The sequence below is a fragment of the Fukomys damarensis genome, unplaced genomic scaffold, assembly GCF_012274545.1.
Source record: "Fukomys damarensis isolate Sample0158 unplaced genomic scaffold, DMR_v1.0_HiC HiC_scaffold_7, whole genome shotgun sequence".
Classification (NCBI taxonomy): Eukaryota; Metazoa; Chordata; class Mammalia; order Rodentia; family Bathyergidae; genus Fukomys; species Fukomys damarensis.
In genome coordinates, this window is record NW_022900919.1 from 23,600,141 (window position 1) to 23,620,879 (window position 20,739).

The following is a 20,739-nucleotide window of genomic DNA, read 5'->3' on the forward strand; positions in this document are numbered from 1 at the left end:
CGGAGCACAGGGACACAGTGCAGTGGCTTTATTGATCCCAAAGAAACAACAGGCAGTGGCCACAGTGGGAGGCCCACCCCTGCAAGTCCTCAGAGTGGTGAGTGGGCGGGCAGCACCTTCCCAGTGCACTGGCCAAAGCCCACACGGTAGCCGTCTCCCTGGCAGTGCCCTGGAACAGAAGACGGGGTCAGACTCACGTGACTCCAGGCAGAGGCTCATGGGGGCACACGGGGCACTGGGAGGCTGAGGCCAGGAGTCTGGGTTCAGATCCGATGTCTGTCTGTCCACCTACTGGGCCTGACCCGGGGCCCCAGACCTCGGCCTCCTGTTCTGTGAGACAGGCTAGTGACAAACCACTGCTCAGGTGGTGGTGGGAGGAGCCCACAGGCTCAGGGACAGAAGGACCCCGTGAAGGGCCCAAAGCCAGGCCCCCCGGAAGCCAGGTCCCACAGCCACAGTGGTGACATGAGGGCTTCAACCAGGACACGGCTGTGTTTAAAGCTTATGATGTTACACCACTGAAAGAAGAACTGCAGTCTCAGGGGCCTGGGTTCCTCATTTGGCTGCAAGACCTGGCTGGTAGCTGCACCCCAAGGAGCAGACATGCACTGTCTCATCACTCGGACCCAGGACGGGCCCGAGAAGGTGCTCCCTGTCACTGAAGATCACAGTGGCTTGCAGAATCCTCACACGTGCTATTAACGTCAACCTGGACATCAACCTGTTAACGTCAGTCAGGAACATGCAGAGGGGCAGGGGGTCCCCAAAGGTCCGAGGCATCCCCGCCTCTCAGGATGGCTCCCTGAGCACAGGCACAGGCATGGCTCTGCACAGAACAAGGATGGAGCAGAGGCTGCTGGGCTTTCCAGTCTGTGCAGACTCACACACAGTGTCTCTGGGCCCAGGCTTTGCAGACAAGGACCCGAGATCACCGGAGTGGTCCAGTACCACGGGCAGGGACAGGACAAGCTGTGGCAACCTCACCTGTGATGATGACGTTGTCCCCATCTTGCAGAAACATCCTGGTCTGTCCCTGCCCCAGCTCGATGGCCTTCGTCCCCTTCCAGGACAGCTCCAGCATGCAGCCAAAGTTTTCTGGCTCCTTTATAACACAAAAGGGAAAAGGGTCACTCATGTGACACTGAGTGTGGGGTCCAACCTGGCTGGACAGTGCTCAGGGAGATCTGGAAGCTCTGGTGCCCCAAAGGCTTGGACACTGACCCTTTCTCCCTCCTCCAAGGGCCTCAATGTCTAGGATACTGAGTCCCCGGTGCCCTCCCTGCCACATCTTGGAGTGCAGCCAGGACCCAGCTGGGAGGGACCGACTCACACCCCACTGTATCATTTCTGAAAGTTCTGTGCCCAATCCCATCCTCACAGGGCATCTGTGACTCTGGGAAGGGTCACAGCAGAGAGGTCACCCCGTCCTGGAGGGGCAGTGTGACACGGGGACGATGAGCACACCGCAGGTGCCTCCAGGCCCTTTGGGGACAGAGACCCAGAGTTCTGTTCTCACACAGCCTTTGGGCAAGTGTGGAGCAGAAGCCGATGTCCCATCAGCTGGGGCTGAGGACCCTGGGTTGGGTGGTCCCTAAGGCTCTCCATAGGGGGCAGCCCCCCTGCAGCCAGGACTCACCGGCCCGCTGATTGTTCCCGAAGCCAGGAGGTCACCTGGCCGCAGATTGCAGCCGTTGACAGAGTGGTGCGCCAGCTGCTGCAGCATGGTCCAGTACATGTGCTGGGGATGCAGGGAGCAAGCAGGGAATGGTACGCACGGGGCCCTGCTCCCTGCCTCACCCCATCCTGCCCTCCTGCTCCCCAGCTGCCTCTCAGGTCCCTCATAGGAGGGATGCATGGCCCCCGCAGAGCTGCCCAGGGGCCTCCCCTCCACCTGTCTGCTCCAGCCCGTCTCAGCTCCTCTGCTTCCAAGAAGCAGCCCAATGGTGTCAACGCTCACCTTGAAGTTGGACCTGCATATGGTGGCTGCCTGGCTCATTCCTTCTCCTGTAGGAGAGAGGAGGTCGAACTGATGAAGACCTAATTCCCTGTGCCAGGGGGACAATCAAAGGGACTGCTCAGTTGCTTCAGCTTCTGGTCACCCAAACAACTTTACTTAGAATTTGCGAAACAGTACACTCGTAGGTACTAGAGCTGGAGACCTCCAGAGATGATCTGGTCCAGAGACAGCAAATCCCCGCATGCAGCCACCACTGCTTCCCCTCCTGCAGCCATTGCATGTGGCACCTGTCCCAAGGCAGACTCAGAGTCCTTCGTAACAGAGCCCTCCTGCTACCTACCTTTCAGGGCAACAGACAGGTTGATATCAAACGTGTAGGGCTGGTCATGGCAGAGGTAGGGCAGGGGCCTGGGGTCCTGGGGGGCAGAAACATAGCAAAGCAGTTGCTGGCACACTGAGCTTGCCAGGCTGCCCCTAGCACCACTGAATTCTGGGAAAGAGGGCAACATGGCCAGAGTGTCCCTGACATGGTATCTTGGCTACACACTGGGGGCAGGGTGGTCACAGGTGCCAAGCTCCAAGAAGGGAAGCTGAGGGAGGGGCATCACACAGAGTTGCCCCAGAAGCCAGTGGAGTGGAGGGTGGGGGAGGGTCCCAGGGCAGAGCCTGGGCAATGGTGGGGTGGGGTGAAGGCCCCGAGAGGCCCAGGGTCAGGCAGCCCACAAAAGCACACAGCCCCCACTGGTGTTTGGCCACCAGGGGGCAGCATGATGGCCAAAACTTGCATTCTGGGCAAAAGTAGTATTTCCCAAATGTGACCGGTAAATCAGCAGGGGGACACAAGATCATGTTTAGTGGTCTGAACAGCTGTATGTGTTTCATTTATTACAAACAGTGGGGCTAGTGAGGCATTAGTGTTTGCAGGGAGAGTTCTGGGGTCTGCTACAGAGCAACCCCAAGATGTCACTGAGGAGGCCTGCTCAGGCCTGGGGATACCTCCAGGGAGAGACGGGTTGCTCAGCGTGCATAGCCCTCCCCCAGGGCAGAGTACAGCAAGGCTTTTAGGGACCTGGATTCATGGGAGGATTGAACAGGAGCCTTAGGCCAGAGACAGCCCAGGGCAATATGGCCAACCTAGGACACGCATATACACACAGGCTGTACCACTGAGAGCTCTAAAAGGTTCTGCATCAGTGGCCTAGGGTGTGTGAGGGCTGCAAGGTCCTGACCCTGAAGTCAGAGGCAGCTCTACAAATCACAGGGCAGCAGGGGCCAACTACACAACAGGAGAGGGTGAGATCCCAGCCGGGCCCTGACAGCAGCACAGGCTGTGGGCAGTTGCCCTCCTAGCTGACTCTGTGAGCTGGGCTTTGAGGGGCACCACTCGCAGAGGACATGATCTGCTGGCAGCCTGAGCAGTGGGGCCATGTGGCAGGGGCTGGGCCCTCTCCTGTCAACTGCATTTCAAAGCCTAAACACTGTAGGATCCCTGAGAAGCAGACTCCTAAGAACTGTGGTGAGGGCAGGAAACCCCAGAGGAGAATGTCTGGACCATGCTGCCTGGAAGTCACTGTGACCAGGACCCGAGCATGGCGGGTGTGCTTACCTGCTTGGGGTTGGGCACAGTGAAGGGCGCGAGGGCATCCATGGGCACCACCCATGGGGAGATGGTGGTGGCAAAGCTCTTTCCGAGGAACGGCCCAAGGGGGACATACTCCCACTGCTGAATGTCTCGGGCTGGGGAGAGGGCGGGACAGGGGCTCAGCCTTGACCCAGGAGCACAGCCTAGTGCAGCCTCCCACGCTACCCAGCCCAAGGCAAGAGCACTCAGCACCAGGGACAGAAGTGCTGGGCAGCACCTTTTGGTTTCAGCAGACAATGGCCAGAGGATGGCGAAGATGTCCCTGTGAGGGGCCAGGGATGGGCAATGCCCTCCTACATGTGGCAAAGGGAAGCTTCAAGTCTTAGCAGTGAAGTAAAATCTCTGTGTCCAGTATTCTGTCTGGTAAGTGGGACTCATAACACTACAAGCAGCTTGCAGGGCCCAGAGGGAGGCTGAGGGAACGTGAGGTGTGAAGCCCAGGGCCTGGCACATAATAAGTGTTCAACAAATATCAGGGAGCCTTGTCCCTGTTCAATACCAGAGGAAGCTGGGACTCAGCATGGCAGTGAGTATCCAAGGGCTCAGAGCCAGGGTTTGAACCCAGAGCCACACCCTCAATCTGCTGCCTCTGACCAGTCACAGACCCAGGAACCCACCCATGTTCAGCACCCAGAGCAGGGCCACAGGGCTCAGTTTGGTGATTACCACTCCAGTCATTCATGAGAACCATTCCAAAGATATGCTCGTGGGCCTTGGAAATGGGGATGGGCTCTCCCAAGCAGTTCCCTGGGCCTACAAAAAAAGCCTGGCAGGCAGAGAGGTGATTAGAACCCGGGCCGATGTGCCCCATAGCGCTCGTCACCTGGAGAGAAAAAGTCAAGGTTGCCAGACCCAGGCCAGGCACGGTACACCAGAGGCACAAACCTCCACGGTATCATCAAGGCCACCTAGGCACTCACGGCTGCCTTGTCCTGGTCCTCTGTGCACCCAGCCTTTCCGCCCTTTGCCTCTCGCCCGCACCCCTGCCTCTCACAGGTATGTGAGACTTGTGAAAAATGAGACCGTAAGGTTCATCATCACATCACGGAGAATCAAAAGGCTTCCGTCTTCCAGCCACCAGGATTGCCTCCCCACACTCAGGACATGGGGCAGCACCGGGGCTGTGCTCAGGGGCCTTCAGAAACAGCAAAATCACTTGTACAAAACAAGGCACGCAACGCGTGTGTGAACACGCGAGTGCAGCCTGAGGGCCAAGATGGTGGACATCAAATGGCCTTGTTTGCCTCGGCACATCAGGAGACTCAGCTGTCACTGTCCTTACACTGAGGACCAAAAGGCTCTGGAAAGTACTTCTGGGGGTGAAGATCAACTAACAAGGAGGTGCACCCAATGCAGAGCCTGCGGCTGATGAGGACCAACTGCACTCGGACGCGGGCTGCCACTCTGGGAGAAGGTGTGTGCATGAGTAACCACCCAGGGGCTGCAGAGGTCTTGGGTCGCACCCCACAGCCCGCTCACCATTTCCAGCTCCATATCCAGGCGCTTGCAGGGCCCGTACACAGGAGGCTGGGCTGGAATAAGGCCGGAGAAAGGGGCTATTGTGAGCACCAGGTTTCAAACGCACTGCCGGGAAGAGGCAGCAGGCACAGTAGGGCCTGAATGTGGGGTCACTCACAGTTATCAGGCCTCATCTGTCCCATGGGCCTGCGGATTGGGGTGCCGGACACCACGACGGAGGAGGCGCGGCCATGGTAGCCCACTGGTAAGCTCAACCTGGGGAAGAAGGGGGATTGCAAGGCGTCAAAGCTGCTTGGGTTGTGAAGCAGACTTTAAAAAGAAAACATGGTTCAAAACTCAGAAGCATGCAGGGCTCTAAGACACCCACGGCCAGCTGAGCTCATGGGTGTAGAAAGGTGGCCCTGAGATCCGAATCCAGGTCAAGGTGACCACAGAGCTCTGTTGCTCCACTGTGCCCCCAACCTCACCCAGCACAAGGGGCAAGGAGCAGATCACAGTGGGTGAGGGAACGGGGAGGAAAGGCCCCAGATTTCAAAACCCTATACAGCAGTCTCATACAGTGCGGCTCTGCGTTTAGGGAGCAACAGAGTACACTGAGGACCACAGGACAGTGATGAGGCGGCCCATGGTAAAGAGAAACAGGCAAGTGCCTTGGAAAATGGGGGACATCAGACCCTGTGCTGCAGAGCATGGCGACTCCCCAGAGATAATGGCCACACCCTAAGCCCCTGAAGACGTGGGAAGCATCTTGGCAGATGTAACTACCTTAGGGATCCTGAGATGAGGGCATCTGGAGGGGCCCCATATCCAAAGGGTCCTTATACCAGACAGAAGAGGACGCAGCAGTGGAAAAGCAGAGGCGAGAGAGAGGCAGCCACAGGGAGGTGCTGGGGAGTGGACGGTCCCCTTAAGCCTTCAGAGGGAGCATAGCATTGCCCATGCCTTGATTTCACTCTGGACTTCGAGAAGGTAAATTTGTGCTGTTGTAAACCAGCCTGCTGTGGGCCCTTGTCACGGCAGCCTGAAGACATTAATACAGACTCACACCTCACCTCACAAGAAAGGAAATTCAGGATGGATTAAAGATCCACGTGTACAAAGAAGAGGCACTGCCAGTACTAGGGAAAAATACAAATAATCTTGTCAAATTCTTGGGGTAGAAAAAGGCTTCTTAAACAAGACATTAAAGTAAATCCCATGAAGAGAGCGAGTATGTTTCACTTTGTAAAAATGTAAAATGTCCACATCCAGAGAGACTGCCAAGTAGAAAGGCAACACACAAGCTGAGTATTACTTTTTCAGAATGCTTACGGCTAGGAGCATTTCCAATTCCAAAGTTTTTCAGATACTGTAATATTTGGATGTATATAACAAGCTATCTTGGAAACAGGACCCAAGTATAAATGCAAAACTCATTTCTTTCATATACACCATATATATGCCTGAAGATAATGTTATAGAATATTTTTAATAATTGTGTGCAAGAAATACAGTCTATGTACCTCAAACTGCCACGAAGTGTCACTTGTGGCAACCATGCCAGCAACTTGAAAAGTTTCAGATTTCGAAACATTTGGATTTCAGATTTTCGGATTGGGGTGCTCAACCTGGAGTAGGAGAACATGTTTGCACTGCTTTGCAACAGAGAGTTAATTTCTGTTACTTATTGAGCTCTTTCAAACTGGGAAAGAGAAGTAGCTGTGGAGCTGAGTTAGCAGAGTATGCAGGGTCCCCTCGAGAGGACACACGGGAGACCAGCAGTTCTGCCCCTGGAGAAGGGAACTGTACACATCTACCAACTCTTCTGGATTATTTTTAATTTGTTAAATGTTTGCTAACTTACTATATCATGGATGTCCTACGCAACAATTAATTTTGTAAATGACTGAGGTGTATTTAAGTTGATTTATACAGAGAGATGTCAATGAATAGGAAAGTACAGTTTAGCATGGTTACACTTTGTTAACTGAAGAAGTTAATTTAAAGAAGTAAAATAGGTACACACCTGAGTGCCTCACCTGTGGAACAGCTCAGGGGCAACATATCCAAGCACTGTAATTGCCTCAGGTGAGTGGCGAGGGAGGAACCCTCCTTGGGTCCCTTTATCGTATTAAGTTATAAAAATGCAGCAGTATGCAACTGCACAGTGTGTAATAATCCAAACATCAGATGAACAACAGGAGCTGGTCACCTCGCTCACTCAACCATTCCCCCAAGAAAGGCAGCAATGCGCTCTCTTCTACACTCACCTGCCTACACACATACACATGTGACCTGGAAAGATGTTAACAAAACAGAAAGAACAAATGTATATGTGTGCACCTGTGGATATGTGGAACTGTGTGTGTCAAACTGCAAACCTGCCTCTCATCCTGATATCCACATCCTAATCCCTGGAACTAATGGATATTACCTTACAAGTCAAAAGGGATTCATTTAAGGATCCTAAATTATAGAGATTACCCTTTGTTATTCTGGTGAAGGTTAGGTATAATTTAAAGCAGCAATGAGGAATCCTTTACCAACCAAATGGCCCAAGATGCAACCCCAAATGCACTTATTTATCACAAAGCACCAACACTGCGATTAAATCCTAGTACTGAGGCTTCTGTTTGGGAAAAAAACCAGCTCATACATTAATATCTTTTGTCTTAAAAGAAAAACAAATAATATGTGTGCCATAGGTTTGCCACCACTGGGATCCTTGGAGAATAAAGGCAGGAAGGTCAGGAGGAAGCAGGGTTGTAGGGACGGAAGAGACAGTGACACAAGTCATAGTGGCTTCAAAAACTGGGAAGACGCAGCTCCCCCCAGATGCTCCAGAAGTTGTCCTGCTGATAGCTTGACTCTAGCCCAGAGAGGCTGATTTAGAACCAAAGAGAATGTGCTTGTGTTGCTTTAAGGCACCAAATCACAGCAATTTGTTATGGCAGCAACAGGAAACTAATGTGTGTGTGTGTGTGTGTGTGTTCTTTATCAAAATGAGAACATATTTTGGGTAACACTCTATAATTTGCTTATTACCTTTGACATATATCATGCACATCTCTCAATCTAAATCTTTCAGTAACTTATGGGACAGTTTACCCTGGGAAGAGAGTAACTTCTCCTCTGCCAAGCCACCACTCAGGCTGCCTTTGCCTGCTACATGAGGGTGCTGCTACTTTTCCTTCTGCAGGACAGATGCAGAGAAACAGCCTGCAGATTCGGGGCGTGCACACTGTGAATTACACATGTTCTTTATATACTTTCCTGTTGAGTGTTTGGGTTCATCACTATAAGCATAGAGTTGAGCATCCCTAACCCTGAAGTTCAAAATGTTCCACAATCTGGAATTCTGAACCCCAATATAAAATCACAATGTGTAAAATTCCCCTGGGCTAAAGGTGTAGCTCAGGGATGACCACTTGCCTCACACACACAAGGTTCTGGGTTGCGTCCCCAGCACTACGAAGAATGGATATGCATGAAATTGACTGTCAGGCTATGAAATAAGGTATATGTATATATGAAACAAACTTCATGTTTAGACTTGGGACCATGGGATATCTCACTGTGAAAGCAAATATTCAAAAGCCTGAAAGAATCTGAAATCTGAAATGCTTAGAATAAGGGATTCTCAACCTGCATCACTTTTGTCATAAAGACTGTAGAGATAAAGTATACGAGACACTGGTGCAGGCCACCCTGCCCAACATCACAGGGCACCCTGTCTGCATCTGCCCTGCACAAGCACCTGAGACACTGTCCACCAGCACCTGTCCCCAGCTAGCCATCCTCACTAGGTCTTGCAGTTGGCTCTCCAGGCCCCCTATTCTTTCTCTGTCTTAGTCTAACAGACTCTCTCTCTGACTTATCCTCTCTGAGTATGCACCTGCCCATCTGTCCAGGCCTTCAGTTCTGAGTGGCCATCGCATCCAGAGGACACCATGAAGCAAAGGACCAGGAATCACAGGTGTTTCTCACCCTAAGTGGGGTGGCAGGTGAGCCTCCGACTGTCCTTGGGAAAGCTGATCTCTCTCTGAGCCTGCGTTTTCTCTGGCTCGCAGTCCTAACCTGAGTCACCTCACAGAACTACCAGGAGATCAAGTGAATGAACGTCTGCACTGGGCCACACTTTGAGCAGCATACAAGAGTAGGCACCCTTGATAATTCCCATTCATCAGAAGGTGCTAAGTACCAAGAAGCTGGGATTACCACGATAGAACAATAACAGCTTATAATGAAAGAACCCAGAAGGACCCTAGCAACTCAGGGAATCTAAAGCCAGCCTCTGTTCTTTTGTGGAACAAGCTCAAGAGACCTGCACGTGGGCCCCAGAGCAGGTCCCCAGCCGTGCCAAGGCAGCTGGAAGCTAAGGTGACCACGTCTAGAGACAGTAACATCCTCATCACATTCCATCACTTCCCGTTTCCTCTCTGGTTTGCTTATACCTATGTTGAGCTTGGTAGCACCTGGGAAATGAACAGAATCTATACTCACCAGCCTACAACATACATACGCAACCCACAAATAACATACGACAGGTGTATACGTGAAATGGACCAGACAGACCTCAATCTCACCATGTGCCGGGTTTCGAACGTACCAGTTGGGCATCAGTGCATTCTCTTTGCCCCTGAACATGATTCCAATGTTGGTGGCATGCTGCCTGGAGGAGTAGAAGTCCGTGTAGTCTCCTGGGGAAGAGGACCCAGGAGAGGTTGTCAGCAACCCAGTGGGGAGAGGGGGCATTTCCAAGCTGGTGCATCCCAAAGCTCATTTCAAACGTGACACTAAGTGGCCTCAATACAGATTCAGCTGAGGACCCCCAACCAAGGGAGAAATAAGAAATAAGGTGCCAACACTTTCTGAATCAGCCTGTGGTGTCTGGCACGAGACAGGACACTGTCCCCTTCTTGGGCCCTCAGCTGCAACAGCAGGAACCCTTCACTGTGTCTGCCCAAGCTGTGCCTGCCTCGGACCAGTTTCAAATCCAGGCAATCCATGTGGTCCCCACCTCCATGTGGCCCTCCAACCCTCCTGGGGCACCCTTTCCTCTGCGAGCCCTGCCAGGGGCAGGCTTCCACCCCACAGGTGCTAGGTCATGCGCCTACAGATCTCTGTGACACACGGTTATCTCCAGGCCTCCCCATCCCGAATTCTGATGATTCCCTTAGGTGTAGGATTGAGGTCTCGTACAGCGCCTCCGGCTGGGGTTTCCGAATAGGATGCTTCCTAAGCAATAGCCACCCTGTCTCCTATGGATAATGAGTTACTAGAATTTGCAGGAGAATCCATGTGGGAGAGTTTGTTTCTTTGACTTCCTAAATTTCTTGTCCCATTCCCCAAAAGCTGAGAGCCCTAGTCCCACTAGGCTGGGCTAGAAGGGGAAGTGGGAAGGGGAGCCTGGGGGCCACTAGAGGTGGGGTGGACAGACTGAGCCCTAGTTGTTGCTTCCTGCCTCTAGTCCCAGAGCACAGAATGAATCCACAGTACAAAACAAAACAAGAAACAGCTCCACCAGTGCAGCAGCAACGATACGGAATCCCTGAAGCATCACTGGTTTGCCAAGAAAGCACAGTGCGTGACGGGAAACAGGTGGCCAGGGGTCCCCAACCCAACCTCCACCCAACTTTGGCCAAGCTGCAGCCCAGAGGATGTGGCCCAACTGAAAGCTAGTCCAGAGCCCCAAGCTCCTTCCTGAGGGCAGGACTTGGCAAACCCCCAGCCAAGACCTTGTCCTGTCACTCCTGCCACAGCAGACCTGTCTGTGTCAGCCTGAGGTTTAGTGAGCTGCACTCTCCATTCTCCCAACTCAAAGTCCAAGCAGATGCCTGCCTGATGCATGGGTGGCTGCACAGCCCTCTGGCTCCTTCCTTGGAGCTGCTCACCCATAAGAGCTCAGAGCTCTCGGATCACAGCCTTTCAGGGACAGCAACCAATCTGCTGGCAGGAAGCCAGGCAGTTGGTCACAGACCTGGACAGCTGCCGCTCCTGGAGGAATGCACAGGCCCGGAGACAGCTGAGTCAACGTTGGCCTGGTACTGAGACTGGCTAGGGTCAGGGACCAGGTGACACCGTTTGTTCTTCCACCTGTCTGGGCAGGGTGTGCACTCACCAATGGCGGCCGGAAGGTGCATTGTGGCCGAAGCCTGCGAGGTGAATGCGCTGAAACACAGAGCCAGGGCTTCAGGGTCAGGGGAGTGGCACAGCAGCTGGGTCTGTGCCCCCACTGCAGCCTGAGCCCGCACTGTCCCAGTCCTGCTCGCCCTCTCCAAGGGCACATGGAGCAGGAGGCATTGAAGCCCAGGGACAGGCTGGACTGGCAGGAACTCCCTCTCTGTGCACCAGCAAGGGCGCAGGTGATGCTGACAAACAGAAATAGCGGAGTTGGGGTTGAGGGAAGCCCAGGTGGCCAGAGCCCTCCAGTACAGAGGATGGAGCCTGACCCACAAGGCCAGGTAAGCCAGGCCAGGACCCAGAGTGACACTGTCCACCGTCCAGTCTCGTCTCCCTGTGCATTCACCTGCCCATCACATCCACACACTCCTCACCGCCCCCGAAGCTCCTTGTCGTCCCGAAGCCTGGCTTGGCTGGCAGCCAGCAGGTTCTGCAGGAGAGCTCTTGCTTCCTTCCAGGCAGCCGGGCCCAGGCCCATGAAGCTGTTGAGAGTTGACTAAGGCCAAACACAAAAAGATCACACACACAGGAGAGCACCAGGGTCCCATCCTGGCCAGGGCCACTGGATATCCTGCCAGGCTGTGCCACTCCATCTACATCCATGTAGACGCTCCAGACCCTTGCTCTTGCTTTTGTCACTTATGTGTAACACTGGAGAAAGCCATAACCTTTCCTGACACTGCTATATCCCCTCCAAGACCCCCACACAACTGCCAAAGTCCAGGGCTGTTCCTCCCAGTGAGGCCACGCCAGTATGAGGGGTACAGTGGGTTGAACGGATCCCCACCCATCCATAAGTTAATTAGGAAGGCGTCTGGGTGCCAGTGAGGAGCGGCAGCCAGCACTGTGGAGGCTGAGGGTCAGGGCTCCAGCCCCAGCCCTATACTTCTTATGGGAGAAGCTAAGAGGATGGCATCTCATTCCAGATGCTTGGGGTCCCCACACATCTGGTAACAATTCCAATCTCTATGTCAGAAGGACTGAAGGAGAGAGGATGTATAAAGCTCCGGGCACACAGAAGGACCTCACTAATTATCCCTCTCCCTCCTGCCATGTGTCACAGATAGATGGGTGTCAAAGCAGGGAAGCTCAAAGCCACCCCACGTGGACATACAAGCCAGGCTGACTCCTTACTGTCCTGTAGACCTGGAGTCCAGGGCTCCTGACTCCCTGCTACACCCTGCCCTAAGAAAGACCTTAGAGTACAGAGAACTGACCCCTCTTTTCACCAAAGGACCCACCTCCAAGTGAGGAGCCAGGTGAGGTGTCCCAAAGCTACTTCCTGCCAGCTGGTGGCTTTGAGAACAGCCTCACCTTGTCCCCATGTAGCCTGAGGCTTAAGGAATAATTGTTAGCAAAGGTGGAAGGAAAGATGGCAAGGACAAGCCATACATATCACAACGTCCTACCTCAGTGAAGACATCCTGGTGTTTGGTGAGGACAGGTCCAGTGAAAAGATGCTTAATGGCACTGAGGTCCAGGATCTGGTCTCCGATGGCCACACCAATCCGTGGCCGTGGCTGGGGAAAGATAGCACAGTCAACATTGAGAAAAGCCTCTGCAGGCCTTGGCTGATTTGGTCGGGAACCCATCTGCTGCATAGCCCATCAAGGGGGGTGAGGAACTCATCCTCGGCATCCCATCCCACTGCCTTCTCTACTCCAGCAATGAGAAGGTAAAAGAATTGGGAAACTTCACTGGGAAAAGAATCTACCATGCCTTCGGGTGGGAGAACAGTGAGCTTGGTCCCTGGCCCCTTACCAGACCAGGGTGCTCTACAAAGTTCCCCAAGCTCTAAGCGACTTCCAGCAGCAATGAGTTCACCACCCTACTGGGCAGCTAGATGGCCTTCCCAGCCTGACTCGGCCTTTGCTCAGGGCCACTGCATGAGCTGCACCACAGTGGGTGCCCCATGCACAGTGCTGAAGGCCAGGTGGTGTGGGCTCCAGGCTTGCTGTGGCTCAGCAGAGGACAGCCCAGGTTGCCGAGGGCTGCACCAAGCCAGACTGCTCAGGCCACATCAGAGAGGCTCCTTTCTGCCCATACAACCCAGCATCAGTATCTGCAGCTCAAATATCTGGCCAAGCCTGGTTTTTGACCCTGCAGCCCTGGGCTTTGCTGGTCAATAGTGAGCCAGAGAGTGAGCCTGCAGACTCCACTTCATGGGGCCCTGGCCTGAGACAGGCTCATGGAGCTGCAAACCACCAGTTTTGCCAATGTGTTTCCAGGGAGCAGAAAGGCCTGATCTCCACTGGCTGCTCAGCCTGATGGGCTGAGAGGAGGTGGTCATATCCTCACACATCATCCTGGACCAGGGTTTCACAGATCCACACCTTTCTGTGGCATAGCTTGCCTGGACAACCTGGCAACTCCTCCCGGCTCTACTAACTCCCTGGACTCAGTCTGCCCCTCTGGAAAATGTGGTACAGGGCACTGGGCTCTGCCCCCTGGATCCAGTGGTGTCCACTCAGGCAACGGGCAGGGCAGACCCCGGGTCTAACTCTCTGACCTTAGGCCACACACTTGGCTGAAGGCAAGAAGGGGTTGCTACCCCTGAGTATGTCCCAGGTCAAATGGCAGCAAGGCTGCCTGTACCATCAGATGTGAACAAGGCCTAGGAGCTTCAGGTGGTAAACTACCACCCTTGTGCACTACACTGTGATCTGAAGACCTGGGAAAACAGTTCAAGAGACCGAGTCACTTTCCTTTTAAGAATATGCCCATTAGTACTAGACCAGAGGTCTCCCAGGTGCATCCAGCTTCCTTGGGGTCCTAGCCTGGACTTAGGTCATATCTGATATAAAGTTGTACAAAGTAAAGCTCTAATTCCCAGCCATAGTGGGGCACTGCAGGGACAGCCTTACAGGAAGTCTGCACAGCTGAAAGTTCTAGGCCTGTAGAAGGCCAAAGGGAACAATTCTCCATGCCAGCCCTCTTAGCAGAGGGCAGAGGGGAGGGGCACTGTCCCCCAAAGTCCTCTTGGCTGCCTGCAACATTCCAGCGGTGAAGCAGCAGGCTGGTGTTTGAAGGCCTCTCAGCCATTCACTTGGGCCCTCATTCTGGATTTCCTGGGACAGCAAGTTAAGCAAGAGGAAGCCTGCCTCCACTCTTCTGTCGGATCAATGTGTGCTCCCAGGAAGGGCAAAGACAAAGGGCAAAGGGCTGGCAGAGGTGGATCCTGCCATCAGAGAGAGGCTGGCTGGGGAAGTGTGCATGTTCCCCCAGGCCTATTAACATGCTGCACTCTTACAACATCTGGTCAGGCCTGCCAGTTATGAAACCACTCTCTGACTCTAGCAGACCAAGATGTGCACTGCAGGCAGGCCACAGAGGCCAGAGTGGGGGTGGTGGTCAGCTGGAGGAAGAGACCCCACTTTCCTGGAAGGGGCCAACTGCCAGGAGATCCAAACAGATTCTGGGGTTCCATGGCCTACAGAACTATCAGGGCTTGGGGGGGGGCAGAAATCTTAACAAGAAATACCACCGACGATGAAGATCTGCTCTTCCCACCCTGGGTCTCTCTTGTAAACTTGCTGGTATAGCCTCCCCCCCACATACCACCACCACAACCCGTTGTAAAAGATTTCTTTCTAAAAGTTCCCTTCTCTGCTCCCAAGGGCTCCTGAATGGCAAGGGTGTCATGCACACTCCATTTCACTTGTATTCACCGCTCCACTACCTTGCAGAAACAGGCTAGGAGGACAAATAACCTGAGCAGCCGCAAAGCGCCTGACGGGATCCGAACCCGCGGATCCTCTGCACGCACGGCCTTCCTGCAGAGTGCGGTGCCCAACCCTTCCCGAGTCTGCCCTGGCGCCAGGCCGCAGCTCACTTTGTCCGGGGTGGAGAAGACCCCGTAGGGCAGGTTCTGGATGGGGAAGTCCGAGTCTGCAGCCACAGGGATGAAAGACATGGTGGTGAAGCGTGAAGCGAGGAGCGTGACGAGGACAAGAGGAAAAGTGGACAGTGGTCATCCGGCCACGCCTCGCGGACCCTGGAGAACTCGCCCGCGTATTGGGCCTGCCGCGAACGCTAGCCCCACCCCTCCGCCCCCCCGTAGGGCAGGTTCTGGATGGGGAAGTCCGAGTCTGCAGCCACAGGGATGAAAGACATGGTGGTGAAGCGTGAAGCGAGGAGCGTGACGAGGACAAGAGGAAAAGTGGACAGTGGTCATCCGGCCACGCCTCGCGGACCCTGGAGAACTCGCCCGCGTATTGGGCCTGCCGCGAACGCTAGCCCCACCCCTCCGCCCCCCAATGCTGCCTGGAGGAGTAGAAGTCCGTGTAGTCTCCTGGGGAAGAGGACCCAGGAGAGGTTGTCAGCAACCCAGTGGGGAGAGGGGGCATTTCCAAGCTGGTGCATCCCAAAGCTCATTTCAAACGTGACACTAAGTGGCCTCAATACAGATTCAGCTGAGGACCCCCAACCAAGGGAGAAATAAGAAATAAGGTGCCAACACTTTCTGAATCAGCCTGTGGTGTCTGGCACGAGACAGGACACTGTCCCCTTCTTGGGCCCTCAGCTGCAACAGCAGGAACCCTTCACTGTGTCTGCCCAAGCTGTGCCTGCCTCGGACCAGTTTCAAATCCAGGCAATCCATGTGGTCCCCACCTCCATGTGGCCCTCCAACCCTCCTGGGGCACCCTTTCCTCTGCGAGCCCTGCCAGGGGCAGGCTTCCACCCCACAGGTGCTAGGTCATGCGCCTACAGATCTCTGTGACACACGGTTATCTCCAGGCCTCCCCATCCCGAATTCTGATGATTCCCTTAGGTGTAGGATTGAGGTCTCGTACAGCGCCTCCGGCTGGGGTTTCCGAATAGGATGCTTCCTAAGCAATAGCCACCCTGTCTCCTATGGATAATGAGTTACTAGAATTTGCAGGAGAATCCATGTGGGAGAGTTTGTTTCTTTGACTTCCTAAATTTCTTGTCCCATTCCCCAAAAGCTGAGAGCCCTAGTCCCACTAGGCTGGGCTAGAAGGGGAAGTGGGAAGGGGAGCCTGGGGGCCACTAGAGGTGGGGTGGACAGACTGAGCCCTAGTTGTTGCTTCCTGCCTCTAGTCCCAGAGCACAGAATGAATCCACAGTACAAAACAAAACAAGAAACAGCTCCACCAGTGCAGCAGCAACGATACGGAATCCCTGAAGCATCACTGGTTTGCCAAGAAAGCACAGTGCGTGACGGGAAACAGGTGGCCAGGGGTCCCCAACCCAACCTCCACCCAACTTTGGCCAAGCTGCAGCCCAGAGGATGTGGCCCAACTGAAAGCTAGTCCAGAGCCCCAAGCTCCTTCCTGAGGGCAGGACTTGGCAAACCCCCAGCCAAGACCTTGTCCTGTCACTCCTGCCACAGCAGACCTGTCTGTGTCAGCCTGAGGTTTAGTGAGCTGCACTCTCCATTCTCCCAACTCAAAGTCCAAGCAGATGCCTGCCTGATGCATGGGTGGCTGCACAGCCCTCTGGCTCCTTCCTTGGAGCTGCTCACCCATAAGAGCCCAGAGCTCTCGGATCACAGCCTTTCAGGGACAGCAACCAATCTGCTGGCAGGAAGCCAGGCAGTTGGTCACAGACCTGGACAGCTGCCGCTCCTGGAGGAATGCACAGGCCCGGAGACAGCTGAGTCAACGTTGGCCTGGTACTGAGACTGGCTAGGGTCAGGGACCAGGTGACACCGTTTGTTCTTCCACCTGTCTGGGCAGGGTGTGCACTCACCAATGGCGGCCGGAAGGTGCATTGTGGCCGAAGCCTGCGAGGTGAATGCGCTGAAACACAGAGCCAGGGCTTCAGGGTCAGGGGAGTGGCACAGCAGCTGGGTCTGTGCCCCCACTGCAGCCTGAGCCCGCACTGTCCCAGTCCTGCTCGCCCTCTCCAAGGGCACATGGAGCAGGAGGCATTGAAGCCCAGGGACAGGCTGGACTGGCAGGAACTCCCTCTCTGTGCACCAGCAAGGGCGCAGGTGATGCTGACAAACAGAAATAGCGGAGTTGGGGTTGAGGGAAGCCCAGGTGGCCAGAGCCCTCCAGTACAGAGGATGGAGCCTGACCCACAAGGCCAGGTAAGCCAGGCCAGGACCCAGAGTGACACTGTCCACCGTCCAGTCTCGTCTCCCTGTGCATTCGCCTGCCCATCACATCCACACACTCCTCACCGCCCCCGAAGCTCCTTGTCGTCCCGAAGCCTGGCTTGGCTGGCAGCCAGCAGGTTCTGCAGGAGAGCTCTTGCTTCCTTCCAGGCAGCCGGGCCCAGGCCCATGAAGCTGTTGAGAGTTGACTAGGGCCAAACACAAAAAGATCACACACACAGGAGAGCACCAGGGTCCCATCCTGGCCAGGGCCACTGGATATCCTGCCAGGCTGTGCCACTCCATCTACATCCATGTAGATGCTCCAGACCCTTGCTCTTGCTTTTGTCACTTATGTGTAACACTGGAGAAAGCCATAACCTTTCCTGACACTGCTATATCCCCTCCAAGACCCCCACACAACTGCCAAAGTCCAGGGCTGTTCCTCCCAGTGAGGCCACGCCAGTATGAGGGGTACAGTGGGTTGAACGGATCCCCACCCATCCATAAGTTAATTAGGAAGGCGTCTGGGTGCCAGTGAGGAGCGGCAGCCAGCACTGTGGAGGCTGAGGGTCAGGGCTCCAGCCCCAGCCCTATACTTCTTATGGGAGAAGCTAAGAGGATGGCATCTCATTCCAGATGCTTGGGGTCTCCACACATCTAGTGACAATTCCAATCTCTATGTCAGAAGGACTGAAGGAGAGAGGATGTATAAAGCTCCGGGCACACAGAAGGACCTCACTAATTATCCCTCTCCCTCCTGCCATGTGTCACAGATAGATGGGTGTCAAAGCAGGGAAGCTCAAAGCCACCCCACGTGGACATACAAGCCAGGCTGACTCCTTACTGTCCTGTAGACCTGGAGTCCAGGGCTCCTGACTCCCTGCTACACCCTGCCCTAAGAAAGACCTTAGAGTACAGAGAACTGACCCCTCTTTTCACCAAAGGACCCACCTCCAAGTGAGGAGCCAGGTGAGGTGTCCCAAAGCTACTTCCTGCCAGCTGGTGGCTTTGAGAACAGCCTCACCTTGTCCCCATGTAGCCTGAGGCTTAAGGAATAATTGTTAGCAAAGGTGGAAGGAAAGATGGCAAGGACAAGCCATACATATCACAACGTCCTACCTCAGTGAAGACATCCTGGTGTTTGGTGAGGACAGGTCCAGTGAAAAGATGCTTAATGGCACTGAGGTCCAGGATCTGGTCTCCGATGGCCACACCAATCCGTGGCCGTGGCTGGGGAAAGATAGCACAGTCAACATTGAGAAAAGCCTCTGCAGGCCTTGGCTGATTTGGTCGGGAACCCATCTGCTGCATAGCCCATCAAGGGGGGTGAGGAACTCATCCTCGGCATCCCATCCCACTGCCTTCTCTACTCCAGCAATGAGAAGGTAAAAGAATTGGGAAACTTCACTGGGAAAAGAATCTACCATGCCTTCGGGTGGGAGAACAGTGAGCTTGGTCCCTGGCCCCTTACCAGACCAGGGTGCTCTACAAAGTTCCCCAAGCTCTAAGCGACTTCCAGCAGCAATGAGTTCACCACCCTACTGGGCAGCTAGATGGCCTTCCCAGCCTGACTCGGCCTTTGCTCAGGGCCACTGCATGAGCTGCACCACAGTGGGTGCCCCATGCACAGTGCTGAAGGCCAGGTGGTGTGGGCTCCAGGCTTGCTGTGGCTCAGCAGAGGACAGCCCAGGTTGCCGAGGGCTGCACCAAGCCAGACTGCTCAGGCCACATCAGAGAGGCTCCTTTCTGCCCATACAACCCAGCATCAGTATCTGCAGCTCAAATATCTGGCCAAGCCTGGTTTTTGACCCTGCAGCCCTGGGCTTTGCTGGTCAATAGTGAGCCAGAGAGTGAGCCTGCAGACTCCACTTCATGGGGCCCTGGCCTGAGACAGGCTCATGGAGCTGCAAACCACCAGTTTTGCCAATGTGTTTCCAGGGAGCAGAAAGGCCTGATCTCCACTGGCTGCTCAGCCTGATGGGCTGAGAGGAGGTGGTCATATCCTCACACATCATCCTGGACCAGGGTTTCACAGATCCACACCTTTCTGTGGCATAGCTTGCCTGGACAACCTGGCAACTCCTCCCGGCTCTACTAACTCCCTGGACTCAGTCTGCCCCTCTGGAAAATGTGGTACAGGGCACTGGGCTCTGCCCCCTGGATCCAGTGGTGTCCACTCAGGCAACGGGCAGGGCAGACCCCGGGTCTAACTCTCTGACCTTAGGCCACACACTTGGCTGAAGGCAAGAAGGGGTTGCTACCCCTGAGTATGTCCCAGGTCAAATGGCAGCAAGGCTGCCTGTACCATCAGATGTGAACAAGGCCTAGGAGCTTCAGGTGGTAAACTACCACCCTTGTGCACTACACTGTGATCTGAAGACCTGGGAAAACAGTTCAAGAGACCGAGTCACTTTCCTTTTAAGAATATGCCCATTAGTACTAGACCAGAGGTCTCCCAGGTGCATCCAGCTTCCTTGGGGTCCTAGCCTGGACTTAGGTCATATCTGATATAAAGTTGTACAAAGTAAAGCTCTAATTCCCAGCCATAGTGGGGCACTGCAGGGACAGCCTTACAGGAAGTCTGCACAGCTGAAAGTTCTAGGCCTGTAGAAGGCCAAAGGGAACAATTCTCCATGCCAGCCCTCTTAGCAGAGGGCAGAGGGGAGGGGCACTGTCCCCCAAAGTCCTCTTGGCTGCCTGCAACATTCCAGCGGTGAAGCAGCAGGCTGGTGTTTGAAGGCCTCTCAGCCATTCACTTGGGCCCTCATTCTGGATTTCCTGGGACAGCAAGTTAAGCAAGAGGAAGCCTGCCTCCACTCTTCTGTCGGATCAATGTGTGCTCCCAGGAAGGGCAAAGACAAAGGGCAAAGGGCTGGCAGAGGTGGATCCTGCCATCAGAGAGAGGCTGGCTGGGGAAGTGTGCATGTTCCCCCAGGCCTATTAACATGCTGCACTCTTACAACATCTGGTCAGGCCTGCCAGTTATGAAACCACTCTCTGACTCTAGCAGACCAAGATGTGCACTGCAGGCAGGCCACAGAGGCCAGAGTGGGGGTGGTGGTCAGCTGGAGGAAGAGACCCCACTTTCCTGGAAGGGGCCAACTGCCAGGAGATCCAAACAGATTCTGGGGTTCCATGGCCTACAGAACTATCAGGGCTTGGGGGGGGGCAGAAATCTTAACAAGAAATACCACCGACGATGAAGATCTGCTCTTCCCACCCTGGGTCTCTCTTGTAAACTTGCTGGTATAGCCTCCCCCCCACATACCACCACCACAACCCGTTGTAAAAGATTTCTTTCTAAAAGTTCCCTTCTCTGCTCCCAAGGGCTCCTGAATGGCAAGGGTGTCATGCACACTCCATTTCACTTGTATTCACCGCTCCACTACCTTGCAGAAACAGGCTAGGAGGACAAATAACCTGAGCAGCCGCAAA

The 20,739-nt window shown here is 54.4% G+C and overlaps 2 protein-coding genes across 2 annotated transcripts; both read right to left on the reverse strand.

The window, feature by feature from the left end:
- Nucleotides 1-13: 13 nt before the first annotated feature.
- Nucleotides 14-15,250, reverse strand: LOC104860132 (fumarylacetoacetase). Its single transcript, XM_010621204.3, has 14 exons — nucleotides 15,073-15,250; nucleotides 12,650-12,760; nucleotides 11,615-11,736; nucleotides 11,179-11,228; nucleotides 9,667-9,757; nucleotides 5,236-5,333; nucleotides 5,079-5,131; nucleotides 4,266-4,365; nucleotides 3,564-3,694; nucleotides 2,298-2,373; nucleotides 1,958-2,004; nucleotides 1,637-1,738; nucleotides 985-1,102; nucleotides 14-169 (listed from the first exon to the last, which is right to left on the reverse strand). Exons 1-14 carry the CDS (start codon nucleotides 15,151-15,153, stop codon nucleotides 90-92), a joined length of 1,260 nt encoding a protein of 419 aa, XP_010619506.1. The 5' UTR covers nucleotides 15,154-15,250; the 3' UTR covers nucleotides 14-89.
- Nucleotides 15,251-15,537: 287 nt separating this feature from the next.
- LOC104860172 (fumarylacetoacetase-like) lies at nucleotides 15,538-18,615 on the reverse strand. Its single transcript, XM_019207078.2, has 3 exons — nucleotides 18,424-18,615; nucleotides 17,389-17,510; nucleotides 15,538-17,002 (listed from the first exon to the last, which is right to left on the reverse strand). Exons 1-3 carry the CDS (start codon nucleotides 18,613-18,615, stop codon nucleotides 16,804-16,806), a joined length of 513 nt encoding a protein of 170 aa, XP_019062623.1. The 3' UTR covers nucleotides 15,538-16,803.
- Nucleotides 18,616-20,739: the final 2,124 nt, after the last annotated feature.

What these genes read in the sequence shown, in the direction of transcription:
- LOC104860132 (XM_010621204.3), bottom strand. Translation starts at nt 15,153, where the DNA reads ATGTCTTTCATCCCTGTGGCTGCAGACTCGGACTTCCCCATCCAGAAC. An exon ending in GACAAGGAGCTTCGGGGGCG is followed by an intron (nt 11,229 to 11,614) that starts GTGAGGAGTGTG and finishes TCTGTGTTTCAG; the next exon opens with CGCATTCACCTCGCAGGCTT. An exon ending in AATGCACTGATGCCCAACTG is followed by an intron (nt 5,334 to 9,666) that starts GTACGTTCGAAA and finishes CTTCTTCCCCAG; the next exon opens with GTTGAGCTTACCAGTGGGCT.
- LOC104860172 (XM_019207078.2), bottom strand. Translation starts at nt 18,615, where the DNA reads ATGCAGCAGATGGGTTCCCGACCAAATCAGCCAAGGCCTGCAGAGGCT. An exon ending in ACCAGGATGTCTTCACTGAG is followed by an intron (nt 17,511 to 18,423) that starts GTAGGACGTTGT and finishes GTTTGGCCCTAG; the next exon opens with TCAACTCTCAACAGCTTCAT. An exon ending in GACAAGGAGCTTCGGGGGCG is followed by an intron (nt 17,003 to 17,388) that starts GTGAGGAGTGTG and finishes TCTGTGTTTCAG; the next exon opens with CGCATTCACCTCGCAGGCTT.